The following is a 15,120-nucleotide window of genomic DNA, read 5'->3' on the forward strand; positions in this document are numbered from 1 at the left end:
CTCTCGCCAGTGTCTGCGTCCAGCCGCAGGGCACTCCGCGGTCCGCCGCGGTCGGGACGGGGCGGGGGGAGAAGGGGTGGGGGCGGGGCCGGGCGGGCGGGCTCGGGCGTTGATTGGCCCCGCCCGGCCCCGCCCGGCCCCGCCGCGGACTGCAGCGCCCCGCAGACCTGAGCAGTCGCTTGTGCTGAGCGCGGGGAGGGCGCCAGGTGAGCCGCCCTGGGGGGATGGGGGGGCGCGGGGTTGCCGCGCGACCCCCACCGCCCGGACCCCCCCGCCGCTCCGGCCCACTTACGCCCAGGCCCCTAAGGGTGGAAAGTGGGCGTGGGGCGACAGATGGCAGGGGGAAGGGACGAGGGAGAGACGGGCCGGGAGGACGGTCCCTTTGCGGGGGGGCCCTGCGCCGCGAGTCTGCGTGTGCGCGCGCGTGTGTGTCGGGCCGCGTGCGGGCTGCGCGGCTGCGCGCGGTCTCTGCGCCCCGGGGCCGGCGCCTGTTTGTCCCCGGGAGGCGGCGCCCGGTTGTGCGCCCGCAGGCTGGGCGGCTGCGTGCTGGGTGGGCTCGGGCCTTCGCGCTCGGCGTCCTTGCCTTCGCCACTGCGGGTCAGTCTCCATTTGTGTGTCGGTGCACGGTTTATTTTTGTTTCTGGAGAGTAAGTTCCTGGAGGAATTACTCAGCCTGCCTCCGGTCACCTGGCTAACGTCGAGGCCCGCCCCCTTCTTTCGGCAGCCTGGGGCCTAGGCCTGAGCCGCCATGGCGCTGTCCCCAGGCCCAGCTACCCTCCCGCACACACTGCTGCTCCTGCCAGCCCTTCTGAGCTCAGGTACACCCGCGTTCACCCTTTGGCCAAGCACTTCTCGGGGCAAGCCCCCCTGTCTCCCCTCACCTCGGGTTTGGGTACCCGCTTCAGGCCCCAGAGCACTAGAGCTGGGTTCCCCTCAGCCACCTACCCACGGTCCGGCCAGTTCTTGTGAGCGAGCCGGGGTGCCCCGGCTCTTGGTCTGCTGCCCTTCTGTAACTGGATCTCGTGCTGGTCACAGACCAGTCCCGCCCCTCCCCCAGCTCTCCGCAGAACCCCCTGCTGTGTTCCAGGTTGGGGGGAATTGGCACCAGAAATTGATGGTCAGACCTGGGCCGAGCTGGCACTTCGGGAGAACGAGCGGCACGCCTTCACCTGCCAGGTGGCAGCGGGGCCTGGAACCCCCCGATTGGCCTGGTACCTGGATGGACAGCTGCAGGAGGCCAGCACCTCGAGACTGCTGAGCGTGGGCGGGGAGGCCTTCTCTGGAGGCACCAGCACCTTCACTGTTACTGCCCAGAGGGCCCAGCATGAGCTTAACTGCTCCTTGCAGGACCCCGGCAGTGGCCGGTCAGCTAATGCCTCTGTCATCCTCAATGTGCAATGTGAGTGCCCCTGAGGTGGGCGGGGACAGAGGTTCTCTGCCCGAGGGTTTCCAGCAGCCGCCAGACAGGTGGTCTGATAGACCCCTTACCACTTAAGCACTTTGAAAATATTAACTCATATTATCCTCAGGATAATCCTATGAGGTAATTATTATTGTTAACCCCATTTCACAAATGAGAAAACTGAGCGGCAGATTGGTTAGGTAATATGTCTGCAGTCCTACAGCTGGTAGGCAGAGCCAGGATTCAAATCGAGACATTTTGGTTCTAGTGTTTCTACTGTGTTTGTTTTTTTGAAGATTTTATTTATTTATATTTTGACCGAGAGCGAGAGAGACAGTGAGAGAGGAAACACAAGTAGGGGGAGTGGGAGAGGGAGAAGCAGGCTTCCCACCAAACGGGGAGCCCGATGCGGGGCTCGGTCCCAGGACCCTGGGACCATGACCTGAACCCGAGGCAGACGCTCAACCACTGAGCCCCCCGGGCGCCCCGAGTGTTTCTACTGTTAATCACTACGAGATGCTGCTTCTCAGGCAGACCCAGCCGTCCTGTTTGCCAGTGCCCCCTTGAGGAGAGGCCCAAGCTCCTGGCTCCTTTCTGGGTTTGGGAGGAAAGGACAAGGAGTCTGAGTGGTGTGGTGAGAGCATATTGGCTTCTGCTTTGCACCAGTTAAACCAGAGATTGCCCAGGTCGGGGCCAAGTACCAGGAAGCTCAGGGGCCAGGCCTCCTGGTTGTCCTTTTTGCCCTGGTGCGGGCCAACCCACCTGCCAATGTGACCTGGATCGACCAGGATGGGCCGGTGACTGTCAACGCCTCCAACTTCCTGGTGCTGGATGCCCAGAACTACCCTTGGCTCACCAACCACACTGTGCAGCTGCAGCTCCGCAGCCTGGCACACAACCTCTCCGTGGTGGCCACCAACGACGTGGGTGTCACCAGCGCCTCGCTTCCGGCCCCGGGTGAGCACTGCCAGCACCTGGCCCAGCACAGCCTCAGGTGGGTGCAGGATCACAGTACAGAAATGGGAAGACTGGGTGCCCTCTGGGTGAGTCTTCTGAATGAGCTGTGCCGGCTACCTTGAGCAAGGAAGTCAGAGTAGTACTTGTCTCTGGCATCTCAGAGTTGGGGGGCCCTGCCCACTTCGAACCTAACCAGAGGACACACCTTGCAGGGCTTCTGGCCACCCGAGTGGAAGTGCCGCTGCTGGGCATCGTTGTGGCTGGAGGGCTTGCCCTGGGCACCCTGGTGGGGTTCAGCACCTTAGTGGCCTGCCTGGTCTGCAGGAAAGAGAAGAAGACCAAAGGTAGGGCCAAAGCAGTGGGGCGGGGGTGGGGGGGGTGAGGGTGGCTGAGGAGCAGGGAGAAGGAGAGGGAGGAGCAGCAAGGGCAGCACGTGGGCCTTGGCAGGACAGGTCATCGCTGATCTTCCTGGGCATGTCCATGGGTAAAAACCCAATGCAACTCAGGTAGTTCCTGCAACTCAGGTAGCAGGAACCCGGTCTGTCCCAGAGCCAAAGCTGGGCATTGGAGAGATCCCTTGCTTGAGGGTCCTGGGTCTGAAAGGGCACAGGGAGAGACCCCCAAGTGGGTGGGCTCCCTGAGAAAGCGTGTGATTTCTTTCTCCCTAGGCCCCTCCCGGCGCCCATCCCTGATCTCTAGGTAACTTCCTGGGGCGGGCTGGATGGGCCGACCTGAGATGCAGCATGGGGACAGCTGGAAACCGGGCGTCTCCCTCGTTCTGGAATGGGCCCCAAAGCAGGAATCTGGGCCTGCTGGAGCCAGGGCATATCCCAGGCTCTGTCCGCCCTGTAGTGACTCCAACAACCTGAAACTCAACAACGTGCGCCTGCCACGGGAGAACATGTCCCTCCCGTCCAACCTTCAGCTCAATGACCTCACTCCGGATTCCAGAGGTACACCCTCTGTCTGCCCCCACTCTATCTTCAGAGGTGCTTCTGAGGAAAAGAGAGACGCTGGTACTTAGGAGGGCCTAGGCCCCATCAGGCACACTCCTCATCCTGGGCACACCCGTTTGTCACCCAGCAGGGAAGCCAGCAGACCGGCAGATGGCTCCGAATAACAGCCGGCCAGAGCTGCTGGACCCGGAGCCTGGTGGCCTCCTCACCAGCCGAGGTACTGGGACATGGGCCTGTGGCCCCCCTCCTCCGCTCCCCAGCCCTTGTGCTTCTGCCAGAGGCCTCAGAGCCTCCACGGGTAGAGAGGGCTCTCCCAGCTTCCAGGCGGTGAGGCTCACTGCGTCTCATGGGCATCTTTGCCCCTGCAGGTTTCATCCGGCTCCCCATGCTGGGCTATATCTATCGAGTGTCCAGTGTGAGCAGTGATGAGATCTGGCTCTGAGCAGGGCGAGATGGGGGGTGCCCTCTTGGCTTCTGGGCCCCCTCCTCCTCCAAGGCCACCGCTGCCTGGCCCCGTTGCCACTGGGAAGAGGTCATGCCTCTGCTGCTTCTGCTTGCCCTCCTGGCTGGGGTGCCCTCTGTGTCATCCTCATGATCTGACCCTCAGGGGCACAGGTACCTTGGCAGAGCCACCAGCTGGACCTCAGCCCCTTGTTCTAACTCAGGTAGGGGGGGCCTTCAGTGACACCCGTGCCCTGGCGGATGGAGCTCTTTGTGCAGGTGTGTTTGCAGGTCATCTGGCATCTAAGTGTGGTGTGGCTCGGCCGGTCTGGGCCTGCCCTTTGCCACACACCAGTACTCTTAGCACTTTGTACAGCAGGCACGAGGGTGTGCCCAGTGCGGGGGGGGGACAGGGAGGGCCCTGCATGTCTTCAATTTCCTCCCCATGCTGTGCAGCTTTGTTCCCTCAGGGAAAATTTAGGACCCTGATATTAGCTGTATCGAACCAAACTGCCCTTTACACGGGAACCAACCTCTGGCCCGGGGCAGTGGCCAAGCACAAGCTAATCCCTTTTGCTACATACCTCTCCGCCCTTCTCTGTCTCTGCCTCCTCTTGGGCATCATACGTTATACATTGGACCTTCTCCATTTCCCCACTGGGCACTATACTGCCCCACTGACCTAGCCTTGGTGGTGCCAGGGCCTGGCGTTAGCACAAGTCAAGAGGAAAAGAGGGAGGCGGGAAGTCCAGTGGCACCCCTGGCAGCATGTAATAGCTATGCATCATTTTCTTACAGTGTTGGCACTTTAAGCACATTCCCTGGGGAGGGAGGGGGTGAGTGAGGGCCCCAGGGCCCTCTCTGTGGCTTCCCCAAGTCTGGCCTTCCTCTGATTCACTGTGAGTGCCCTGAGCCCTCGGGGTTGACAGTTTCCCTCTCAACATGTCTCCCCCGCCATGGGACCCCATGACCAGCCCCTGACGGCCTCCTCAGCAGGAAGCCGCTCTTCCTGTCCACCCTCGGTTCTTCAGGGGATAGCCACGGTGGCACATTATTGGACAGAGCTAGAAGCTTTTAGGGGGACATGGAAAAAGAGGGGGGACCACATACTCCAAAACAACCTAAGAACTCTTTGGAAAGCAACATGGAAATGATAGCAAATTATTATAGTGCAGAGTCTGTTTTTCCCTAGTTGATACCTTGTTTTATAATTTCTCTCCTGTTACTGCCTAGGACAGTGCTGAGCACACCGTAAATTTAATAAACTTGACTGAGTGAATGTTACATGTCTGTTTCATTTCTTCATTTATGGTTTTAAAATGAAATCTTTAAATCACACAGTGAGTAGAGGAAACACCTCTGTACCCACTACTCAACTCAGTTGAATCTTCTCACTTTACCTTGTTTGCTTCAGATCTTTTATTTTTAAAAATAAATGTTATTTCTTTAATTACACTGTTCTCAATGCAGGGCTGGCGTGCTCCGTTTCGGGAGTGCCAGAGCAGGGATCCTATCTCTCCACCCAGTGTCTGGGTCTCACTTGGCAGACTCCCCATCTCTCAGGAGTGTGGCTAAGCCAGGCTGAGCTCTTTTGTCCTGGTTAGAGGTACAGAAGGCTCAGACTAGGCTGTGATTTAAAAAAAAAAAAAAATTTTTTTTTTCTGGAGAACAGGGAAAAAGACTAGAAATGAGAGTTCTCTTTCTTTTTAAAGATTTTATTTATTTATTTGTTAAGAGACAGGAAGAGAGAGAGAGAGGCAGAGGGAGAAGCAGGCTCCCCGCTGAGCAGGGGGCCCGATGCAGGACTTGATCCCAGGACCCTGGGATCATGACCTGAGCCGAAGGCAGACGCTTAACCATCTGAGCCACCCAGGTGCCCTAGGAATGAGAATTTTCTGAGCAACAGATGGGCTTGGCTTGCATAGTTCTGGGTTCTCCACCCACCTCCCTGCTTCTCAGTTGTTCATTAGGGTTGGCCTCCATGGGAGTGGCTGAGGCTGCCCCAGCCTCTACTGGTTTTGCATGTAAGCTGCTTTGTGGCCCCAGAACGTTTAGAAGCCGGGGTGCCTCTGGTGACGGTCGTCCACTGTTTCCTTTGGGAGGTCCTGGAGCCCCTTCCTTGATGGTTCTTTGGCAAGGCTACAAGCCTTGTGCTCCTCTCAGCTACCCTCAAGGTCTTACTTCTGCAGAAAGGTGGGTTCTTCCTGGCAAATTTGTCCTTGCAAGTATTTGCAAAGGGGTGGACTTTGAAACCAGTGTTCTAGTTTTCCCTTAGAGATTCCTTGCTCCTTTGTTGAGTCCCAGACCCCTTGGAGAATTTGATGAAAGGTAAAGACTCCTTTCTGAGAAATGCTGATGAAGAAGCCCCTGCTCATTATGCAGGTCAAAGCCCATCAAATTACAACTTGGGTGAACCTTGAAAACGTGCTGAGTGAAAGAAGCCAAATCCAAAAGACCATCTGTGACTCCATATATATGAAATGCCCAGAATGGGCAATTCTGCGGAGACAGAATAAGTTAGTGGTTGCCAGGGACTGGAGGGAGGGAAGAATGGAGAATGGCTGCTAATGAATGTGGGGTTTCTTTTGGGGTGATAAAAATGTTCTGGAATTAGTGATGATCAAGGCACAACGTTGTGAACAGACCAAAAAAACCACTGAACTGTACACTTTACAAGGGTGAACTTTATAAAGTACAAATTATATCTCAATAAAGCTGTACTTTTTTTTTTTTTTTAAAGTAAACCCTACCCCCAGCATGGGGTTTGAACTCACAAACCTGAAATCAAGAATTGCATATTCCACCAACTGAGCCAGCCAGGCACCCCAATAAAGTTGTAGTTTTAAAAATCATCAAATGGTAAGGGCGCCTGGGTGGCTCAGTTGTTAAGCGTCTGCCTTCGGCTCAGGTCATAATCCCAGGGTCCTGGGATCAAGCCCCGGGACTCGCTGCTCAGGGGGGAGTCTGTTTCTCCCTCTGCTTCTCCACCCCACCCCCGTTTGTGCTCTCTTGCTCACTCTCAAATAAATCTTTTTAAAAAAATCAAATGGTAATTTGATTTGTACATTTCACTATAAATTTCATCTGACGGGGCGCCTGGGTGGCTCAGTCGTTAAGCGTCTGCCTTCGGCTGAGGTCATGATCCCAGGGGCCTGGGATAGAGCCCCGCATCGGGCTCCCTGTTCCGCGGGGAGCCTGCTTCTCCTTCTCCCACTCCCCCTGCTTGTGTTCCCTCTCTCACTGTATCCCTGTCAAATAAATAAAATCTTTATTTATTTATTTATTTATTTTTAAAGATTTTATTTATTTATTTGAGAGAGAATGAGAGAGAGAGAGAGCACGAGAGGGAAGAGGGTCAGAGGGAGAAGCAGACTCCGTGCTCAGCAGGGAGCCCGATGCGGGGCTCGATCCCAGGACCCTGGGACCATGACCTGAGCCGAAGCAGACGCTTAATGACTGAGCCATCCAGGCGCCCCTATTCAATTTACTAAAAAAAAAAAAAAATTCACTCATTTCTTCCACCCCCCCATTCCCTGCCAACCAGCAACCTACCTGTTCTACTTTGATTTAAAAATTTTGATTATCAATTCAATCTCCTTATTAGCTATCGGTCTTTCAGACTTTCTACTTTATATTTCTAGGAATTTGTTCATTTCATTTGGGTTAACCAATTTGTTATTGGTTTTTCACCTCCCAGAGCAAAGTCACATGGTCCAACCCACAATCAAAAGATAAGGAAGCATCCTGTGCTTACCGTGACACCATGACAGGAGGGGCTGGCTGCATACTATGTAGGTGAGTGAGTTGTTGCCACTAATTTAATCTGTTCAATCTTCCTTTTTTTTAAATCTGTTCAACTGTCTTATTGCCTGGGAGGCCCTGAGTGATCTGACCTTAGGTACTTTTTTTTTTTTAAGATTTTATTTATTTATTTATTTGAGAGAGAATGAGAGAGAGAGAGCACATGAGAGGAGGGAGGGTCAGAGGGAGAAGCAGGCTCCCCGCTGAGCAGGGAGCCCGATGCGGGACTCGATCCCGGGACTCCAGGATCATGACCTGAGCCGAAGGCAGTCGCTTAACCAACTGAGCCACCCAGGCACCCTCAATTTTTTTAAAACATGTTTTTAGGGGCGCCTGGGTGGCTCAGTCGGTTAAGTGTCTGCCTTCGGCTCAGGTCATGATCCCAGGGTCCTGGAATCAAGCCCTCCGTCCAGCTCCCTGCTCAGCGGGGAGTCTGTTTCTCCTTCTCCCTCTATCGCTCCCCCTGCTCATCTCTCTCTCTGTATCTCTCTGTCTCAAATGAATAAATAAAATCTTTAAAATAAATAAACATTTTTTGGGGGCACCTGGGTGGCTCAGATGGTTAAGCGTCTGCCTTCGGCTCAGGTCATGATCCCAGGGTCCTGGGATCGAGTCCTGCATCAGGCTCCCTCCTCCTTGGGAGCCTGCTTCTCCCTCTGCTTCTCTCTCTCTCTCTCTCCCTCTGTCTCTCATGAATAAATAAATAAAATCTTAAAAAAAATAAACATGTTTTTATTTTTGTTCTTTTTTTAAAGGATTTTATTTATTTGAGAGAGTGAAAGTGAAAAAGATCACAGAGGAAGAGGGAGAAGCAGACTCTCTGCTGAGCAGGGAGCCTGATGCGGGACTCGATCCCAGGACCCTGGGATCATGACCTGAGCCGAAGGCAGATGCTTAACCAACTGAGCCACCCAGGCAACTCAAAGAAACTTTTCTTTAAAAGATCTCCAGTTGGGGCACCTGGCTGGCTCAGTTGGTGGAGCATGTGACTCTTGATCTCAGGGTTGTGAGTTTGAGCCCCACATTGGGTGTAGAACTCAACTAAAAAAAATTAAAAACATAATAAAATAAAATATCTCCAGTTGCGGGCACCTGGGTGGCTCAGTCAGTTAAGCATCCAGTTCTTGATTTTGACTGTCATGTCGGAGTCTTGAGATCAAGCCCCGTGTCTGGCTCTGTGCTGGGCATGGATCCTGCTTAAGAATCACTCTCTCCCGGGGCACCCGGGTGGCTCAGTTGGTTAAGTGGCTGCCTTCAGCTCTGGTCATGATCCCAGGGCCTGGGATTGAGCCTCACGTCAGACTTCCTGCTCACTGGGGAGCCTGCTTCTCTCTCTTCCTCTGCCTGCTACTCTGCCTACTTGTGCTCCCACTATCTCTCTGTCAAATAAATAAATAAATAATCTTTACCAAAAAAAAAGATTCTCTCCCTCTGATCCTCCCCTCCACCCCCACCCCTGCTTGTGCATGTGCTCTCTTAAAAAAAAGAGAGAGAGAGAAAAGATCCCCAGTTGATTCTAATGTGCAACCAAGTTTGAGACCTGGTCTATGAATATTACTAATTTTTTCCCCTTAGCTTACCTGCTTTGTTTTGCCAGTTTTAGTCTCTGTTTTTCTGGCTTTCTTCAAAGTCCAGTGATCTCTGTACTTTCATATTTAAAATGAGAGTTGCAAACAGGTGTACACACACAAGAACGAGATAACCAGAAAGCTGATTGGAAGCTGATGGGGCGGTAGGGACCTGGACATGTGCTTAAAGACTCCATGTCAGTGTCTAAAGCTCTTTTCTTTTTGGCTGATCAGTTTGCCGAGGGGACTCTTCCAATATTCTGCTTTGGAGGCATAAATAAGCATGGGAAAGGGCTGAGGATCTCATCCCTCACTCGTTTTATCCACTTCTTTTAAATATGGCCCCTTACTGCTGTCCTCATAGTGGCTTGGTGTTTTCATGTCCAGAGCCTCCCTGGTTCAAAGGTGACTATCTTCTGTTGCGATAGAGAGGTGGGCAGCACAGAGGGGTACATTTCTGGGGATTTAATCCTTCTACACACCTTCAACGAATTCTCCTGTTTTCAGCCCCACCCTGCATGCGTGCCGTCAGAAATATCTGGCAGTTTCAATCCCTGATCCTTCCCGGGGTTCTGCAGCATGATGTGGCTCACTTCTTACTGGTTCCTCTGTCTTTCTCCTCTATAGGCAAATTTCAGACTCCCCCCCACCCCACTAAATCAATTACCATTTATCCATCTTCCAAAAATATTGCTGCCTAGTCTTCTGTCATTTTCTTTCCTATTATCAATCCTTGCTGGTCTATATCTTTTTCAAAATTATTATTCTTGGGGCGCCTGGGTGGCTCAGTCGTTAAGCATGTGCCTTGCAGCTCAGGTCATGATCCCAGTGTCCTGGGATCGGGCCCCGCATGGGGCTCCCTGCTCCGCGGGAGGCCTGCTTCTCCCTCTTCCGCTCCCCCTGCCTGTGTTCCCTCTCTTGCCGTGTCTTTCTCTGTCAAATAAATAAATAAAATCTTTAAAAACAAAAAATGAAATTATTATTCTTATACTGTCATTGTATAGGGTTAAAGGAGGGAATGAGATGTGAATATGGTGTTCAATGTTTATTTCCAAATGTCAAAAGCCTAGGACCAGCAGAGAAGGTGAGGGACACTTCAAGCAAGGGAAATAGCGTGCATAAAAGTTTAGTTAGAAAGGGGACTTCCTGGGCACCAGGGTGGCTCAGTTGGTTAAGCGTCTGCCTTCAGGTCAGGTCATGATCCTGGAGTCCCGGGATTGAGGCCCACATCGAGTCCCACATTGGGCTCCCTCCTCAGCGGGGAGTCGGCTTCTCCCTCTGCCCTTCACCGTGCTCATACTCTCTCTCTCTCATAAATAAATAAAATCTTGAAAAAAAGAAGAAGGGGGGGGGCTTCCTGAATCATGGGCAGAGCAGGGCAAGCAGATTGGTTTTGCAGTTTGCCTAGGGGGAGTATGGAAAATGAGGATCTCCAGGTAGGGAGAAGTAGCCAAATGCAGTTTTAGGAGGCCTAGTTGAAAATTTATACTTAGTAACATAATTATTACATATTACATTTGGGGGCACTTAATCTTTTCACGTAATTTTGCCCATGGGACAAGCCTGACAGTTGATTAGTGTTTATTGTAACTGTTTCATAGCTAGGTTAACTGAGGTATATAAGTTACTGGATTTTTTCTAGGGCCACAGGGCAAGGAGTCAGCCGGGAGTAAGCACAGGCTCTGAGGCAGAGAGAGGAGCGCCCGGGACGGCCACTGGGGGGCTGCGCTGGGTATAAAGGAGCAGCGAGGTAAGCAAAGGCCGTGGTTAACAGTGCATTCTTCGGCAGGAAGTACACTTGATCCGTGTTATTTGCAGATTCCACCTTTGTGAATCCACTTCCTCACTAAAATATGATCCAAATCAATATAGATGAGGCTGGCAGTGTAGCACTTTAATGTAATTCTCCCCTCCAATCAGTTCTTGCCCTACTTCCCCCCACATCTGTACTTGGCTCCTTTACCCCTTCAGCTGCTCAAGCCCAAACACCTGCGTGTCATCCCCGATTCCTTGCCTTCTGTCCCCCACATCCAGTCTACCAGCAAGGTCTGTGGTTCTACCTCTCCTGGTTATCTATCTGTTGCCTCTCAGCCCCACACCCTCCCTTCTGTTTTCTACGGCTGGGTTTCCAAATTCCCCTGCCAGCTATTGATTTCTGCCAGTGGGAGGCGCCCGCAGGATACGAGAAGGTAGGAGAAAGGAAGTCGCAGCCATTACTCAGGGCTGATCTGGTAGTGGGATGAGGGCATGCGGACTTTAGTGCTTCGGTGTGGCGCCCCCTCAGCCCCTCGAGACCACTGCAGCAGCCCTTCTGCCTCCGGCACCTGCAGCAGGTGCCTCCCCTTGAACCTCTCCTTCCAGCAGCCCACCTTCCCTTCTCCCTTTTGCTCTGTCAGCCCTTCCAATGCTTTGTGACCAATTTCCCATCGTTAACACCCCGTGTTAGAATAACTAGCACGGGGGCGCCTGGGTGGCACGGTCAGTTAAGTGTCCGACTCTTGATTTCAGCTGAGGTCATGATCTCGGAGTTGTGAGATTGGGCTCCAGGGTAGGTGTAGCCTGCTTCAGATTCTCTTTCCCTCTGCCCCCCCCCCCAAAAAAGAAAAAAGAAAGAATGAACTAGCACGTTTTCTGACTTCCTGACTGGAGCTTGGCTGATACAGCCTCCAAATTATTTCCTGAATCGTCCCATCTATACCCCCATCACTTGCTTCCTCCCTCGTCCGGGGCACAATCACCTCTCACCCGGATGGTGCAAAAGCTAGGCTCTCTGGAGACCACAACCAGACAGGTCTGGAGCTAGACAGGCAGGTAAACTGTAAGCAGCGGCAGCAGTAACTGGTGAGAGACCCCTAGGAAAAATCAGTTCTGGGAGAAGATGATCGCCCTCTACTGCCAATCCCAGAGGCGAGGGATGTGGTTTTCTTTCACAAAGTTGATTTGCTGAAACCACTGTTCACTTCATGCCATTACTGGGGCTGATCCTTAGCTCCGCCTTATGCTCAGTCTGTCTTTTCTCTTTCATATTATAGAAGAGCAGGACAACCTGGAAGATAGAGCATTTTATTTGCAAAATCTTTGCCAATAACGTTAAGAATGAAAGAAAAGAACTCCATCGCTGTCTCAAAAAGAACATCTTTGAAGCTTTCCTCCCAACCTGAGCACCCTGGAATCCCAGACGTTCCAGTCCTTCTATTCTTCTAACTCAAGTCCCCACAGTGGTGTAGGTGCATAATTCCCACGGGAGGAAAAGCGGAGACAGGCAGAAGCCATTTAAGGAACACACGCAGTACTTTCTGGCAGAGAGGGCAGCAGGATGTCCGCGTCCGAGTCAGGCTGTGGTGCAGGCGCGGTCGCCACGTGGCTGATGACTAGGTCGCCTCAGCCAGGGCAGAGGCGGCAGCTCAGCCTGGGAGCAGAGAGACCCGGGGGCGGGGGGCTGTCTCAGCTGAAGGTTAATGTCTCTGCATCTCCAGCTTGGGAAGCGGAGTTGGATGGAGGGGTGAATGCTTTCTTGCCTTCAGCTAGAGCTTTAAAATGCTGTGAGGAAAGAGGAGAGGGTACATGGAGTATCTGGTATGCTAGCTGCTGCATCTGAGCAAGAACTAACCTCTTTACAGCCCGTTAAGCTCCAATTCTTCCCCAGTTCTTCTTTCATTTTTTTTAACACGTGGAAAATCATTTTTTTATATTTTTTTAATTTTTTATTGTTCTGTTAATCACCATATATTACATTAGTTCTTGATGTAGTGTTCCATGATTCATTGTGCATAACACCCAGTGCTCCACGCAGAATGTGCCCTCCCCAGTTCTACTTTCAGAACAATTCCTTGGTGCTGTCTTTGAAAAACAGCTAGAAATTTGCCCCTCCCCCTTCAAAGATGAACCCCTTTTTTCCTTCTGCCCTGCATCCATTCCTCAAGCCCTGTGGTGAGTGTCCCTGGCGTGTCCCCCAGGCCAAAGGCCTACAGCTCTTCTGCTTCCCTCCCTGTGAAAGCCCCACCCTTCCTGCTTGCGTGTTCTTCAAATGACAGGGAAGGGCAATGGTAAGTCTTGCAGAAACATCCTTCCTTGTCCAAGGGCAAATCCCAGCTGACTCGGAAGAGTAGAGACTGGAGCATTCCTCACTACGGCAGAAGGCACTCTCTGCCCTAGTCTTACCTGTGAGTTCTTGAATTCCGAGTAGAGGGAGAAGAGCAGGTGCAGGGACTGAATCCGACTCTTGTAGATAGGGATGTCTAGGATGGCTGAAATCAAGAGCTCCCATGAGCAGAACCAAACACAACTGGGAATTATGGGGCATTTATGTTTAGGATGGCCATGGCCCTCCCAGATGGGATGTGTCGCTATGACTCTGAGGGCTGATACCTGGTGGGGAGTCACATAAGCCCAAATACCACCTTCAGTGCTGCCAAACAGCAAACTGGCTGTAACTCAAGATGCTATCTTCCCAGAGCAAAGGAGCCTTTGCAAAAGCCCACAGTGTATTCGTCCAGAGACGGAGAAAAGGAAGGGATGGAAGAGCTTACCACAGATCATGTCAATGTACTCCGCCAGGCTGCAGTCAATCTCTGCTGTGGGCAGGCTCACCTAGGACGAGCATGGGATGGACCAGAGTCAGAAGGCTGAGGTTTCACTGGGGCCAGCACCTCTCTCTTTCTCTCTCTTTTTTTTTTTTTTAAAGATTTTATTTATTTATTTGACAGAGAGAGACACAGTGAGAGCAGGAACACAAGCAGGGGGAGTGGTAGAGGGAGAAGCAGGCCTCCCGCGGAGCGGGGAGCCCAATGCGGGGCTCGATCCCAGGACCCTGGGATCATGACCTGAGCCGAAGGCAGACGCCCAACCGACTGAGCCACCCAGGCGCCCCTCTCTCTCTCTTTTTTAAAGATATTTATTTATTTGTTTGTCAGAGAGAGAGAGAAAGAGAGCACAAGCAGGGGGAGCAGCAGAAGGAGAGGGAAAGGGAGAAGCAGGCTCCCCACTGAGCAAGGAGCCCGATGCGGGACTCGATCCTAGGACCCAGGGATCATGACTTGAGCCGAAGGCAGATGCGTAACCAACTGAGCCACCCAAGCGTCTCATCAGTTTCCTTTTCTTGATATGGAAGAGCTCTTTGCTTGGACAGTAATCTTATCACATTTATATATTTAATTTTTTTCAGTCCACCACTCTTTTAACTTTGTTTAATGGTAATTATTGGTACTTAGAACTTTATTTCTGAATCTAAACTGTCACATTTTCCCCATTAAGACTTTTAACTTTCTTTTTTTTAAAGATTTTATTTATTTATTTATTTGAGAGAGAGAGAGAGAGAGAGAGATGAGCAGGGGAGGGGCAGAGGAAGAGGGAGAAGCAGGCTCCCTGCTGAGCAGGGAGCCCAATGGGGGGCTCGTTCCCAGGACCCTGGGACCATGACCTGAGCCAAAGGCAGACGCTTAACAGACTGAGGCACCCAGGTGCCCGGACTTCTAACTTTCTTAAGAGCAAAAGAAATAAGACACAAAAGGGGATGATTAGATCTAGAGAGCACACAAAATAGGTAAGTTGATCTATGCTGTTAGAAATCAGGACAGTGTGGGCGCCTGGGTGGCTCAGTCAGTTAAGCGTCTGCCTTCGGCTCAGGTCAGATCCCAGGGTCCTGGGATCAAGCCGCACGTCGGGCTCCCTGCTCAGCAGGGAGCCTGCTCCCTCTGTCTCTGCCGATCCCCCTGCTTGTGTTCCCTTTCTCGCTGTGTCTCTCTCTGTCAAATAAATAAATAAAATCTTTAAAAAAAAAAATCAGGACAGTGATTACATTGGGAGGTGGAAGTGTATGGAAGCATGAGTGGGCTTCTGGGATGCTAGTGATGTTCTGTGTTTTGATCTGATGTGTTCTGTTACACAAAGCTGTTCAGTTGCTGAAAATTAACATGTGTATGTCTCTGTTGTGAATTATACTCCAATTAAAAAGTGAATGATAATAAAATATAGGAAGAGAGGGGCACCTGGCTGG

At 52.1% G+C, this 15,120-nt stretch overlaps 2 protein-coding genes across 10 annotated transcripts in view; one reads left to right on the forward strand and one right to left on the reverse strand.

Moving 5' to 3' along the window:
* The first annotated feature begins 1 nt into the window (after position 1).
* TMEM25 (transmembrane protein 25) lies at positions 2–12,292 on the forward strand. Of its 8 annotated transcripts, XR_012381519.1 has the most exons (11): positions 6–206; positions 725–818; positions 1,088–1,399; positions 2,069–2,359; positions 2,572–2,703; positions 3,028–3,058; positions 3,212–3,312; positions 3,443–3,532; positions 7,454–7,551; positions 10,768–10,875; positions 12,158–12,292. XR_012381519.1 is itself a non-coding variant. In XM_025893709.2 (9 exons), exons 2-9 carry the CDS (start codon positions 749–751, stop codon positions 3,755–3,757), a joined length of 1,101 nt encoding a protein of 366 aa, XP_025749494.1. In that variant the 5' UTR covers positions 8–206; positions 725–748; the 3' UTR covers positions 3,758–5,032. The 8 variants fall into 8 exon arrangements, 4 of the variants coding, with proteins under 4 accessions (XP_025749498.1, XP_025749497.1, XP_025749494.1 ...); XR_012381520.1 differs by lacking the exon at positions 10,768–10,875 and having other exon boundaries at positions 12,158–12,199; XR_012381518.1 differs by lacking the exon at positions 12,158–12,292 and having other exon boundaries at positions 10,768–10,984.
* IFT46 (intraflagellar transport 46) overlaps positions 12,175–15,120 on the reverse strand; it is a 27,989-nt gene continuing 25,043 nt past the window's right edge. For both annotated transcript variants that reach the window (XM_025893949.2, XM_073903828.1), the window contains 3 exons: positions 13,655–13,715; positions 13,287–13,372; positions 12,175–12,665 (listed from right to left, as the gene is read on the reverse strand). In XM_025893949.2, coding sequence (XP_025749734.1) covers positions 12,570–12,665; positions 13,287–13,372; positions 13,655–13,715 — 243 coding nt within the window. In that variant the 3' untranslated portion in view covers positions 12,175–12,569. The remainder of the gene's footprint in view (positions 12,666–13,286; positions 13,373–13,654; positions 13,716–15,120) is intronic.

Source organism: Callorhinus ursinus, unplaced genomic scaffold (assembly GCF_003265705.2).
Source record: "Callorhinus ursinus isolate GAN/ISIS: 27379988/994484 unplaced genomic scaffold, GSC_fseal_2.0 scaffold19, whole genome shotgun sequence".
Lineage (NCBI taxonomy): Eukaryota > Metazoa > Chordata > Mammalia > Carnivora > Otariidae > Callorhinus > Callorhinus ursinus.